Source organism: Cataglyphis hispanica, chromosome 2, assembly GCF_021464435.1.
Source record: "Cataglyphis hispanica isolate Lineage 1 chromosome 2, ULB_Chis1_1.0, whole genome shotgun sequence".
Classification (NCBI taxonomy): domain Eukaryota; kingdom Metazoa; phylum Arthropoda; class Insecta; order Hymenoptera; family Formicidae; genus Cataglyphis; species Cataglyphis hispanica.
In genome coordinates, this window is record NC_065955.1 from 8,436,537 (window position 1) to 8,449,163 (window position 12,627).

Consider the following 12,627-nt stretch of genomic DNA (forward strand, 5'->3'; position numbering starts at 1 on the left):
TTAGAATTGTGATCAAACAATAATTTATATATTACTGTTTTATTTTCCAGCCAACGCAAGCAAAATGGAGGATTGTATTTATAATCTGTGCTGTTATTTACATAATATGTGCAACATTCTATGTATTTTGCTCTTCTGGACAGAGGCAAATATGGGACAATCCGGATAGAGACGATGACAGGAGTGAAAAAAAGCAATTGGATGGGGTGCAAGTTATCAGCGAAACTCAACATTGACAAGTAAATATTTTACCGATAAGATAGTGGCGATACGAAAGAAAATCGACACTGTCGACGTGACAATTGTGTCCATCTGGCCGTTTCTGCCTGCGTACATTCATTCCCTCCCTAATATTTAACAATTCAAAACGAATGTATATTAAGATAAAACATTTAATTTAATCTCAAAATTTTTCTTTCTTTCTTTTTTACCATGAAGAGATATAAAATTTTTCACGATAGGGATTATCGCAATCATATTGTAAGTTTTCATACTTTTGTAATCGATTGCAAAAGTTATAAACCAATTGTTGTAGTCTTAGTAGTCTTATAGTATGTATGTTTCAAATGTAAAGGACGATTTGTATGTGTGTGAGAATGAGAGAGAAATATATATATATACTCATAGCTGAGCTGCTATTATAAGCTTAGTCATTATCATTTGTTATATTTTATAATTTATCATTTTTTACATAATTTCGGGTATTATGTATAGAATTAGAAAAAGAATACTAAAAATTGGCATACTAGAGAAATGATAGAAGAGATAATTTTTTAAAAAAAAAGAAAGTGAAAACTATTGCTTGTAGATAAACAAACTTTCATAAATTTGCCCGAAGAGGAATATATCATGACAAAAGAATCAACGCAGGTATAAACGATTGCAAAAATGGCGTTCACGAAATTATTTCTTTAAGTCAATTTATGCAATTATATACATGGATATTTAAGTCAAATTTGTTATTTTGGATATGTAAATGAAAGCGAAACAAACATTAAGCTCTTTAAAGCGTGACGTCAAATTTGTTTGAAGTATGCTTGGTGATGTTTGTGTAACACTACAATAGAATTTATACATTACATATTTTAAAACACAAATTTTGATTTGCACAGTGAGCATTCTATTAATTTATCAGACATTTTTTTGTCAGTTTCATATTTTGAACAAAACTTATCAATCTTAGTCTTCCATTCTGTAATACAGAACGCACATTTTATTATTATAAGATACGATATATACGCGTTGAGATTTGTGTACGAGATAAATTTAAATAGATTTGCCACAAATAATATAGAGGAAGAATCTATTGTAGTGTATCTATGGTTACGTTTATCTTCAAGTTAGATAATTTGTAATCTGACAAACTTGTGGCAGCAGTATTAGAGCAAAGACCCCCTCATTGTTCATCTCTTTTTGTTATATCACTTTTTATCACAACTACAGCCATTTTGTATTGTGCGTATGGCCTGTGAATGAAAAAGGTATGAAAGGAAGATTCCCATCCTCGTTTGGGAGACTTTACCTCGAATCCAATTGCGCCGCGATTAGCACAGTGTGTGTATAATACAATAATGGTGTTTATACATGTTGTAGATATTTGCGCATCGTGCGCATAAAAAGTCTTATTAGATATATATACATATAAGATATGAATATATATTAGTTATTATTATATAGCATAAATATTTATATATAGCGTTTATGAAGGACGGAAAAATGATCATTATCTCTCGATTGTACCAAGAAATAGATGTCGTCAAACAAAAAGATTCTGCTTGTACAGTAGAATGCATTTTTTTTAATGATAAGTATCTCTTCCTTAAAAGCTGCACAAACTAAACAACTTTGACGATGATAGTAAATTTCTTCTTTTTTTTGTACAATTTTGAATATATCAAAGCTATATTTGTTGTAAAATCAACGTTATTGTTGATGACTCGTTGAAATACGTAATTGCGCAAAACGAATTCGATTCCTTTAAGTATATCTCGAACAAACAATTTGTTCTATATTCAGTTTTTAAGTTTTGAGAAAGAAAGAATAAAAAGAATGGTCTGTCTTATACATTATACTCGAGATCTTTTTGAGAAAGTCTTTTTGTGAGAATCTAATATGATTGAAAATTGTCTAAAAATTAAAAGAATTATTAAATATTTATATCAAGAACATTCATCTGTATTGGCTTATTTATTTTGCGACATCAATTTGTATAAAAGCGTTGGAAATAAATTTAGATAGCAACGTACATTAATTGCAAATAGAAAGAAATAATAATTTAATGCAAATATTCTGTGATTGTTATATTTAAAAAAGTGCCTTCAACAAGTTACGTTTTCTTTTTCACGCTTAATGTATTGTTAAAAGAAATTTTTGCATTGCTCTGACAGAAAACTGTACAAAAATATTTGTAAAAATTATTCCAAATATGTTATGAGTATGTAAATTTTCATATAAGCTTGAACAATTAATTATAAATTACTTTACCATATTTCTGATGTGGCGATAATATGAACAATTAATAATTACAATTGTAAATCGATTTGGAAAAACAGATTCATCAGAAGATTCATACAATGAGGAAGTTACCAGTTACCTAATACTAAAATCATTTAATGCAAAATTTTGCAAATTCATTTTTATTCAAATATTTATATATGATGTACATAAAACAAAATACGCGATCTCCTAGCGTGATGTTACATCAAAAATATTTTTATTGTTGGGATTGTAAAATTTGTATATATATATATATATATATATATATATATATATATATATATGATAATAGAATTGCAAGTAAATAAAATAACATCTAAGATATAGCAGTGATAAACTGCTGTTGGCTATTAATAATATTTTGAAATATTTTTATTAAATCCTATACTCTTTTTTTATATAATTACTATTTTTTTCAACAAAACATTTGTACCTTTCTAACAAGCAAAATGTGACATGCCAATTTGCACATGTGTGATTGCGATATATACTAAAATAATAATATATATATGTATGTAAGCACACATGAAGCACTAAATATTAAAAAAATATATATAAAAGAATATAATTTTAATAATGATCGAAAATTTTCATTATTATTAGTAGGATGAAATTTGCGAAAATGCTTTCTAGTTTCAGAGGTAGATGATATTGAAAAGAGAAGACACATTGAGCCGATCATACAGGTAGTTTTACATATGCAGCCAATTATTGATATAAATATTTTCCATCTTATCTTTCGCAAAATAATTTTTCTCCATTAATTATCTAAATTTAATCTTTTTAGTTTTGAAAACTTATTCTTATTCTATTCTATATTTTTTTAATAAATTATTTGTAAAAATTTAAATCGAAATAAATAGAAAAGTGGATTTATATATATATATATATATATATATATATATATATATATATATATGTATATGTATATGTATATATGTATGTATGATCTGTCAAAATCTATGTGCAGTATTATTATATATGAAATATAAAAACGAAAATTAATAATAAAATCTACTTTTAAAATAAAATTTGTTTTTCTCAATATATATTCGCTGGGAGAAAAAATTTCTGAATATTATGTGCGTCCTTTCGTGCGCAAAATCGTTTCTCGAGTAATACTCTACTTTGACTCATATAGTATATGTGTCATTAGCTGTCAGCTGTCAGATATGATAAGTATTGCACATCATATGTGCATTTCTTATAGTATTAAGCGAAAAATTTAATTTTGATTAGTGAAATTTATAAATGTAAGTATATGAACATTATGAGAGAAATGTTTTAATTTTATAGAGCTTTGCTCACACACTTGTACGCAAGTACTTCTCTGTGTGTTGTATTTTAGGTTAAGTATATATACTTGTAAAAGAGTTATAATATTATAATATTCTTTTTGTTTGTTATTATTTATCGTTATTATTTATCATAAATTTAATAAAACTTTAAAATTTTATTTTGTTTATATGTCTCTGTTAAAAGACTATTATGAAACATAATAATACGTTATTTCAGTAATTATTCTTCTGCGATGCAAACTTATAACCAAGCTAATATTTTTGATATTTCTTTTATATCTTTAGCTGCATGTCATTTTTAAAATCCTTATCTTAATTAATACTAATTTACACAATGTAGGAAATGGATTCAATTTAAAAATGTTTTTATCACATTTATTATATCACATACAGAGGAAAAAGAATGTATTTTGTACCTATTGTTTTATTATTTTAATATAGAAATTTTCTGTGATTGATTTTTATTTCTTTGTTTTTATCATTATTTGAAGTGCACTAACTACTTGAATTGTGTGCAGTACGATTGTTGATTAAACATCTCATGCTGTATCAAAATAATATTTTTATCGCATATAAGAGTCCTCATTTTGAAAGTGCACACAATTGCAGGTCATTCATTGGGATGTGAATCATGCTGCCAATTCGAACGTTAATCCATCTCATCGTGCTCGTCACGACAGCGAGATGCAGCAATATAACACCCGCAGTGTTTGGTAACGTGTTAGATGGTATGCCGGCAGCGTTCGGCGATTTCAATTCCGACGAGCTGACAGACGTATTTATGTTGCGTGGAAAACCGAATGAGAATCAGACAGTAGAGATATTTTTGGCGGCCGATCAAGAGCCATTGTTGCGGCCTGCACCACATCTGAATTGTTCGTTCAAGAACCAGTCAGTGACCAGCGTAGTACCGGGCGACTTTGATGGTGATGTCTTCATGGATATCTTAGTGACGACTTTCAATGTCTCGGATAAATTTACTTATGTACACATACTTTGGGGTGGAAGCGGCCATTTGAATTGTAGCAACGAATCGTCTCCACTTATAAAAATGCACGACCAGCCATTGGCATTGGATTACAACCAAGATATGATAATTGATCTTTTCGGAGTGGACGAGTACGGCAATAGAATATTCTGGGTATTCAATGAGAATAGGACGATGCGCATCATCAATATGAGTTGGATCGAGCCGCTGAAGCCTATAAGAACGCCGCATTCCAATGCTTTTCTGGATTTAAACAATGATTTTCTATCAGATCTTGTAGTAACTACGAAAGAGTCCTTTGAGATATGGTTAGGTACCAAGCAAGGGTTTCAGTTTTCCCACAAAATTTATCTTCCTTACAATAATATCTCGACCGAAATTGGTCAAACTCTCTATTTGGACATCGAGCTAACCGGCAAAATGGCTCTCCTTCTACCATTGTGCTTCAACTGTGCTGATACTTGCACGAATTGCACAATAATGATGTACCAGAACGGCTGGCATAATCTCCCAGTGAACTTTCGCGATCCCAATAATGTATTGTGGGGTTTCGTGAGGCCGGATGGTCACCGTTACACAGAGACTATTACCCTCCGTGGTGGTGACTTCAATATGGACGGTTATCCGGATTTGTTGGCTACCTTGCAGTCTTCCACCGGGAAACAGTCATTCCTGCTGCAGAATGTAGCGTGCAAGAATTGTAATGGTTTCAATCGTACCTTCGAGATCAAATGGCAGGCGTTGAATCCGTTCTATAACGAGACCGCGATGGCGGTGTTTTATGACTTTTATCAGGACGGTATTCTAGATGTAATTCTGGTGGAGTCTAACAAGACGAGCAACCAGTATCGCACCGCAGCGTTCAAGAATAGTTTGGACTACGACGCGAATTTTGTTAAGGTGATGGTACTCACTGGACGCACCAACAGCATGTATCCAATTTCGCCGGGCTCGCTCGGCAAGAAAAAGCGGACCTATGGCACCAATTTGCCGGGACCATCGATTGCGTACAGAACCACTACTCAGGACGGTAGTCCTCGCAACGCGATTGCCGCACAGTTACCGCAAAGCGCGCATTTCTCGCTTAATCTGCCTTACACCACCTTTGGTTTAGGAAGAACGCCCAATTTCGTGGATACTCTTACAATAGGGGTATGTGAGAAAACATGGACAATGGCTTGATTCTTAAGAATAATATTGATGTGAATTAAAGTTAATCTAAGCTTAAATAGATTTTGTTTTTTATCTTATAAGTAGAAAACAAATTATATTACATACTTATCACTAATTTAGCATTAACTTCGATTTGCAATTCAATTTCTTAGTGAAAAATCTCGAGTAATATTTATATTATTAATATTACAGGATTTGAAAAAAATAAACATTTTTTTTCTAGGTTGGCGGTAAATCACGAGAATGGCCACAAATCATTCCCAACTCCCAAATGGTCGTGATACCAAATCCAATTGCCGAACCATCGAGATGGAAGGCTCAATTGTTCGTCACACCTAGTAAGTTGATCTTGCTGAGCGCTGCCGCATTAACTGGTACATGCGGCTTGATTACGGCCATTATTCTCGCCCTGTACTGGAAAGAAAGGCGAGAGGATAAAATTGAGAAGCTACAAGAAGCGCACAGGTTCCACTTCGATGCGATGTAGGCGATGTGGACACATGTAAAGGGGTAAAAAAGGGGAATCGATAATTAAGACTTATTTAAGATATTGATTTATTGATATAATAATTATTTAATAAATAAATCGCGCTTATATCCTTAATCTCGCGTAAATCTTCATGTTCATCTTTCCGTACTTTGACAGCAAACCATACATCGTGTTTTTTCTTTTCATAGAATGTTCACTTTCAATACGAAGATGTTGCTGTCAGAGAATAAATTAACGATTTTTATCGATTCTTCCGAATCGTTTTATAAAACAATGAGATATCACCGGTGCCTACTTCTTCTCGCGCGGCAATCACTTCATTTCGAGCGCATATAATATATATATGTATATATATATTAACAAACGATCTTTGCCAGTGTGTTTTCTTCTCCATTTTTTGATCGCTGCGCATCGCATGCTAATGTCCTCGATCGATTTAAGCTAAGAGGGATGATTCGCTATTGGCATCGGTCATTTTTTATGGCAGGGTTCAAGTCGTTGAAGTATGGATGTGTCATCGCTTCCTCCGCCGATAGTCGTAGAGCCGGATTACACACCAATAATCTCTACATTAATCAGATATTATACATACAACATCAATCAAAAACTTGATATAAAAAAACTTGTAAAGATCATAATTTTAGAAAATTGTAAACAATTTTCCAAAATTATGATGTTTACAAGCTTTTATATGTATATATATATATAAGTGAAAAAACAATTTTATACTTTTGAAATTTTTACATGTATGATATTTTCACTTTTTTTTATATCAAGGCTTGATTTGATATTGTAGCTTTGTCTCATATTATGTATAAAATAACAACTGAAAAATTGATCGAAATATTTATACTTCTACAATGTTTCGAATCATCTGCATTCTAGTCTCATTATAATTTATTTCATATTGCTTTTCGTTCGGTTAAAGATTTGTTATAGATTTATTAAAATTGTTAGACTACTGTACAGAAAATTTTATTATGTAGTTAACTGCGTGTTGCTCTAATATTTTCTATACCAAATAGAAGCGCATTTATATGTTTCAAATTTCTGGTGTAATTCTGCTTTAATAATAAATATAAACGACGCAATTTACCTGAAGTAAGTCTTTGCCTCTTGAAGTAAGTTTGGGTGTAACCTGTGCCAGTCCTTGTGTGGGATGGTACTGCGGGAAGGGTTTATAATCGGGAAGTGTCGTTAAATCTGGCCAGGTTTCCTCGGTCGGTGTGCCTAACATTTTGAATATTCTTTTCAATTGATCATCCACATCCGATCCAGGAAAGAGCGGTCTGCCGGCGTTTGCCAATTCTGTGATCATATCGAGACGAAATATATCGATATTTTATTGTATAAAATATAGATAAAATATAGAAAATGCTATTAAAAAAATTAAAAACACATTGAAAAAATTTTCATTAATTAGTATGTTTTTTTGAGAGACAGAGAAATATATTTCTAAATCTTTTTAACGCCATATACAAATAGAAAAAGTTTTTATCAAAAATTAATCTAAATTCTTTAGGAAAGAATAAATTGTCGGACGATTACCAGCGAATATGCATCCCGCGCTCCACATGTCAATGGATGTTGTATATAATTTTGCTCCAAATAGAACATCCGGGGGACGGTACCACAATGTAACAACTTCCGCTGAATAACATTTTACGGGAATACCAAACGCTCTTGCTAATCCGAAATCGGCGAGTTTCAACTCCCCGTTCTGCGAACAATTTTCTACTTGTGATCCAATAATTCTCTCAAACAATAAATATAATCTTGTGTGAAGTAATAATTTTTTCTTACATAAGAAGTATGTACATAAAAGATAATAAATCTAAATCTAATTGTATACCTTATTGATGAGTAAGTTTTGCGGTTTGAGATCTCTGTGCAAAACATTTCGACTATGGCAGAATGCTAGACCTCTTAGCAACTGATATCTGAAAGCAAATATAAATTTATAATAATTTTGTCTATACTGGAATGGATTTTTCAAAAAAATATAGTGCCTTACAAAAATGATTTAACGATGTCCAAATCAATTTCCCCATTTAGACTATCAAAATACTTTTTGAGATCCTGATCACAGTGCTCAAATACCAAGGTAAGTTTCTTATCGCTGTGCAGCACATCATAGAGCCGAACTATATTCTTATGCTTGAGTTCCTTCAGTAGACAGATCTCCCGTAGAGCTGACGACGGTACACCCTTGAGCAATATAAGAAGCACACGAGCGATAAGACACTAATATCAAGGAGAACTTTGTCGGCCTTCATCGAAGGGAATTATTTTCGACGCGACACGAGAGAGCGTTACTTTATATAAATAAAACACGAGCGATCGATTAATTAAATTTATCGGTACAGTAAGTGGGGGACAAGGGGAGAGAGATTATGTGTAAAAGAAGAAAAAAAAAAAAAAAGAAAAAAATACAAAGGTACAAATATCACACAAGCACATCACCTACTTCATCATCATCGTCCAGTCTCACCCGCTTCAGCGCGACGATTTCGTGTGTCTCGCGATTCTTGGCTTTGAACACGGTGCCATAAGTGCCTAGAAAAAAGAAAAGTGAGAGTTGTAGTCAGGAGGTGGAGGCGGCACGGTATTATGTTGTGTTGACAGTAACGCAAAGGGGGAGAGCCCACCGGGCGACCGCGCGACGTACAGACGCGGGACAACGATATGACATGACACGCGAGGATCACGCCGCGACGACGCCCGATGACGCGCACCGCACCGCGTTGTCACGCGCTCGCAAAATCGGAAGCTCACCTTCTCCTATTTTCTCGAGCTTCTCATATTTTTGCATATTTTTGCTGATACCACGGGCGGAACGCGCACGCACGCACGCACAGTCGCGCACAGTGTTTTTCGCACCACTGCGCGGGCCCGACGGACACTCTGATCTGACGCGCGATCATGTCGCCAACCTGAGATCTTATCCCTGAATCCCTAGGGATTACCAACAGTTGCAGCATTTTTACCTATCGAGTTTCTATAACCATAGAGGTTGTAATAATGAAGAGGTAATTATGCCATAGATATCTCTGCGTGCCAAGATAAGTATGGATAAATAAAACATTTTTCCTCTTTGGATGTGCACATTCGTATATATATAATTAACATATAGATAAGATAAATAAAGCTTTATTTATATTTAATATATAAAAATGTTTTTTCTTGTGAAATATGAAAATTTGTTGTAAAATATAATTTTAAATTAATTTTGCATAAATAGTGTTTTAATCAAACTAAAACAAATTATATTTTTTAAATTAATGTTAGAATTTATATGCGATGTTGGTTCAATCATCGAAATTAATTTGACATGCAAGATGGCGCAGAAAATATTCAATATAAATTTATATTACAATACGTTAAATATTTCCAGATGATAATAAATTAATTGTCATATTAGGCTATTGTTTCTCGATCATTGTTAAGACACATGGTCGGCTTGCTGTCATTTGAGCGCAGGATTAGTAGTGCGAGACGCTCCGTATATTGTTGAATTCCTTTTCAAAACGCAATCGCGACAAATATCAGGAAAAAATTTGCTCATTATATTTAATAATTAATCAAATTTCGATAAATCACATGTAACTGTATCGCGATGATACATTTATCAAAGTATTTTTCTGGCGATTTATTCATTTATTATTTCAAGTACGAATAAAAGGGATAAAGGATAAAAATTCTAAGTATTACTTTGTTACGATCTTTATCAATAATAATAATTTTTTTAACAATGCTTGGAATCAAATATATATTTCAACTTTATTTTAAATTTTTCGTCGATCTAAATTTGATTTGCTGTTTAAATTGAGATTGCGCATTAAGATATATGAATCGTAAAATCGAATGATTAATATAACAAAAGTTCTTGTATAATTTATTAATCATTTAATCAATAACTAATATACATAGAATTTAAAAAACGTATAGTATATTTCGCGTATGTATACATATATGATGTGATACATAAAATATTTTAGCAAAGAATTAACTGTTCTCGGCCTTGATGTAGCGTACTATTATTTACATAGCACAACCTTGTTATCATTCTTTTGATGATATTCGAAGGAATAAATAATATAAATTTAATATATTTTTATAAAAACATAAATTTATAATAGTTTATTAATAAATTTAAATAATTATCAATATTTATATTTATTAATATTAATTATTCAATTTTTCACTATAACTCGTTTTTGATTATCTCCACTCAACTTCAGTTGAATCTGGAATTTTTGGCAGATCATTACACGAGGAAAAGAAAATTTCTGATCCGTCATTTTTTGCTGTTATTTGAATAAGATTTTAGTATTTAATAAATCAAGTTTTTCTTTATTGTAATAACGATAATTATGTATCTGATATATCGCTTTTTTACCAGTGTAATTTTTGCGATAATAAACGCGATTATCGTGTTGTACATGTGTCAACGCGTGAGTTGTAATAATTTTTATATTTACATGTAAAATTTCTGAAATATAAAAAAATATTGTGCATATTATATAATCTTTTATTGAGAGAAGAATTGAGATTTACTTTATTTCCAAACATAAGGAAAGGATATAAATAAATGAGAGAAATATATCTTTTTTAATTACATATTTCAATTGCAATGGATCAATTTACTTAATAAATATTATACTTAATATAATATAATTTATTTCATAAATTCTTGGTTGTACATAGAAAGTATATGTAAATAATGTGACATTTTTCAGTTTTTCCGAGTGATGAGAGCGCATTATCGGATTATGGCTGAAGCTGAGAGATTCAATTCGATTGTAATATATATTGCACGAAAGCAATTGATACATTAATTTAATTTACGACTTGTTGTGATTAGTTCGAATCTGTAGTTTGAATTAAGATTAATGACGATTATTTCAAATAATATTAATAAATAATATTATCAACTGATAGATTTCTGAGTCGCGCGCGAGTCTCGATTATATCAGCTCGAAGGTATCCCAGGGAATGGATCAGGTACTTTAAATTAAATTATCTGGAGAGCACAATTGAAAGAATAGTACGACACAGTAATATTTGCTAAAATTGCTTGTACAGATGAAGGAGGACATCGCTAAAGAATTATTTATTACCGATCATTTAACGAAGCTCAGTTCGAAAATAGGATTGCTGCTGCAACGTTATTCCGAGTTGGAGGAAGGATTGATCGAGGTATAAATGATAAACAGAGATAAACATTCAAGCTTTTCTTTTTAAATAAAAGAGGACCTTCCTTATTAATGTATACCTTAGTGAACTCCGACGTGACTTGCGATATAATATCGCAAAACATCGTAAAGCATATATTCTAAAAAAATATTATAAAATGAAATATATATTATATATAAAATAGATAATTATATATAATATATAAATAATTATATATTATATATAATTAAATGGGAATATATATTATATATAAGCGTATTTTCTCTCAAATTTTTTTTTTTCAAAATGTAGAAAAATTTTTATATTTTAGCAAAAATATTATAAATATAGAAGATATACGCTATCGTTGTTTTTATATCAAAACTATCACGAAAAACAAGGAATTGCAATGAAATAAATTCAGAATCCATTCCTCAGCTATTTGACGACATCATATATTTAAATTAGCCAATAATCTATATTGTAGCTGATTAGTTAGCAATTCTGTTTCTCTTTATCAGTTGGTGCGAATGGATCACAACACCAAGAATGTACGGATCGAGACACCAGCCGACATCAACGAGGAAGTCAAGAACATCCTCATGGCGACGAGGAAGAAACAATCTCAACAACAGCAACAACAATCCGACCGTCCGCGAACGCCGAGGAAATTGCGGATATCGACGAATACTTCCATAGGAAATAAGGAGCCACATAATCCAATCGTCGGTTCAAAGTTTCTCGTATCGCCGTCATATAACATTGCCGATCTCTCAAATGTAACAACATCCGAGAGGCCGCGTACGCCCGCTTATCCGGAAGTACAATTACTGAACGATCAGAGAAATCCGGAAACTTATGCAAAACCCATTGGCTTCCGGCCGTCCTGGAAATGCGAAGCTTAAAATAATCATCGGATAAATTTGTTTCGTAATCTTTCTTTTCTTGGTGATTGTCTACTCTTGTTTTTAGAAAAATCACAGAAAAAGTTATGTATATAAAATCAA

At 31.7% G+C, this 12,627-nt stretch overlaps 3 protein-coding genes across 7 annotated transcripts in view; 2 read left to right on the forward strand and 1 right to left on the reverse strand.

Moving 5' to 3' along the window:
• Nucleotides 1-7,546, forward strand: part of LOC126859086 (putative inorganic phosphate cotransporter) — a 53,247-nt gene extending 45,701 nt beyond the window's left edge. For 3 of the 5 annotated variants that reach the window (XM_050610029.1, XM_050610028.1, XM_050610027.1), the window contains exon 8: nt 51-2,166. In XM_050610029.1, the coding sequence (XP_050465986.1) occupies nt 51-236 (186 nt within the window). In that variant the 3' untranslated portion in view covers nt 237-2,166. Of the gene's footprint in view, nt 1-50; nt 2,167-3,635; nt 3,750-4,403; nt 5,935-6,178 lie in introns of those variants that run through there. The other 2 variants (XM_050610026.1, XM_050610031.1) reach the window with 2 other exon arrangements.
• On the reverse strand, nt 6,487-9,382 carry LOC126859099 (cyclin-dependent kinase 5). Its single transcript, XM_050610056.1, has 7 exons — nt 9,221-9,382; nt 8,913-9,001; nt 8,460-8,653; nt 8,298-8,385; nt 7,994-8,165; nt 7,542-7,753; nt 6,487-7,011 (listed from the first exon to the last, which is right to left on the reverse strand). The coding sequence occupies exons 1-7, from the start codon at nt 9,255-9,257 to the stop codon at nt 6,904-6,906; spliced, it is 900 nt and encodes a 299-aa protein (XP_050466013.1). The 5' UTR covers nt 9,258-9,382; the 3' UTR covers nt 6,487-6,903.
• Nucleotides 9,383-9,455: 73 nt separating this feature from the next.
• Nucleotides 9,456-12,526, forward strand: LOC126859117 (uncharacterized). Its single transcript, XM_050610089.1, has 5 exons — nt 9,456-9,474; nt 11,185-11,247; nt 11,387-11,449; nt 11,531-11,644; nt 12,142-12,526. Exons 2-5 carry the CDS (start codon nt 11,197-11,199, stop codon nt 12,523-12,525), a joined length of 612 nt encoding a protein of 203 aa, XP_050466046.1. The 5' UTR covers nt 9,456-9,474; nt 11,185-11,196; the 3' UTR covers nt 12,526.
• Nucleotides 12,527-12,627: the final 101 nt, after the last annotated feature.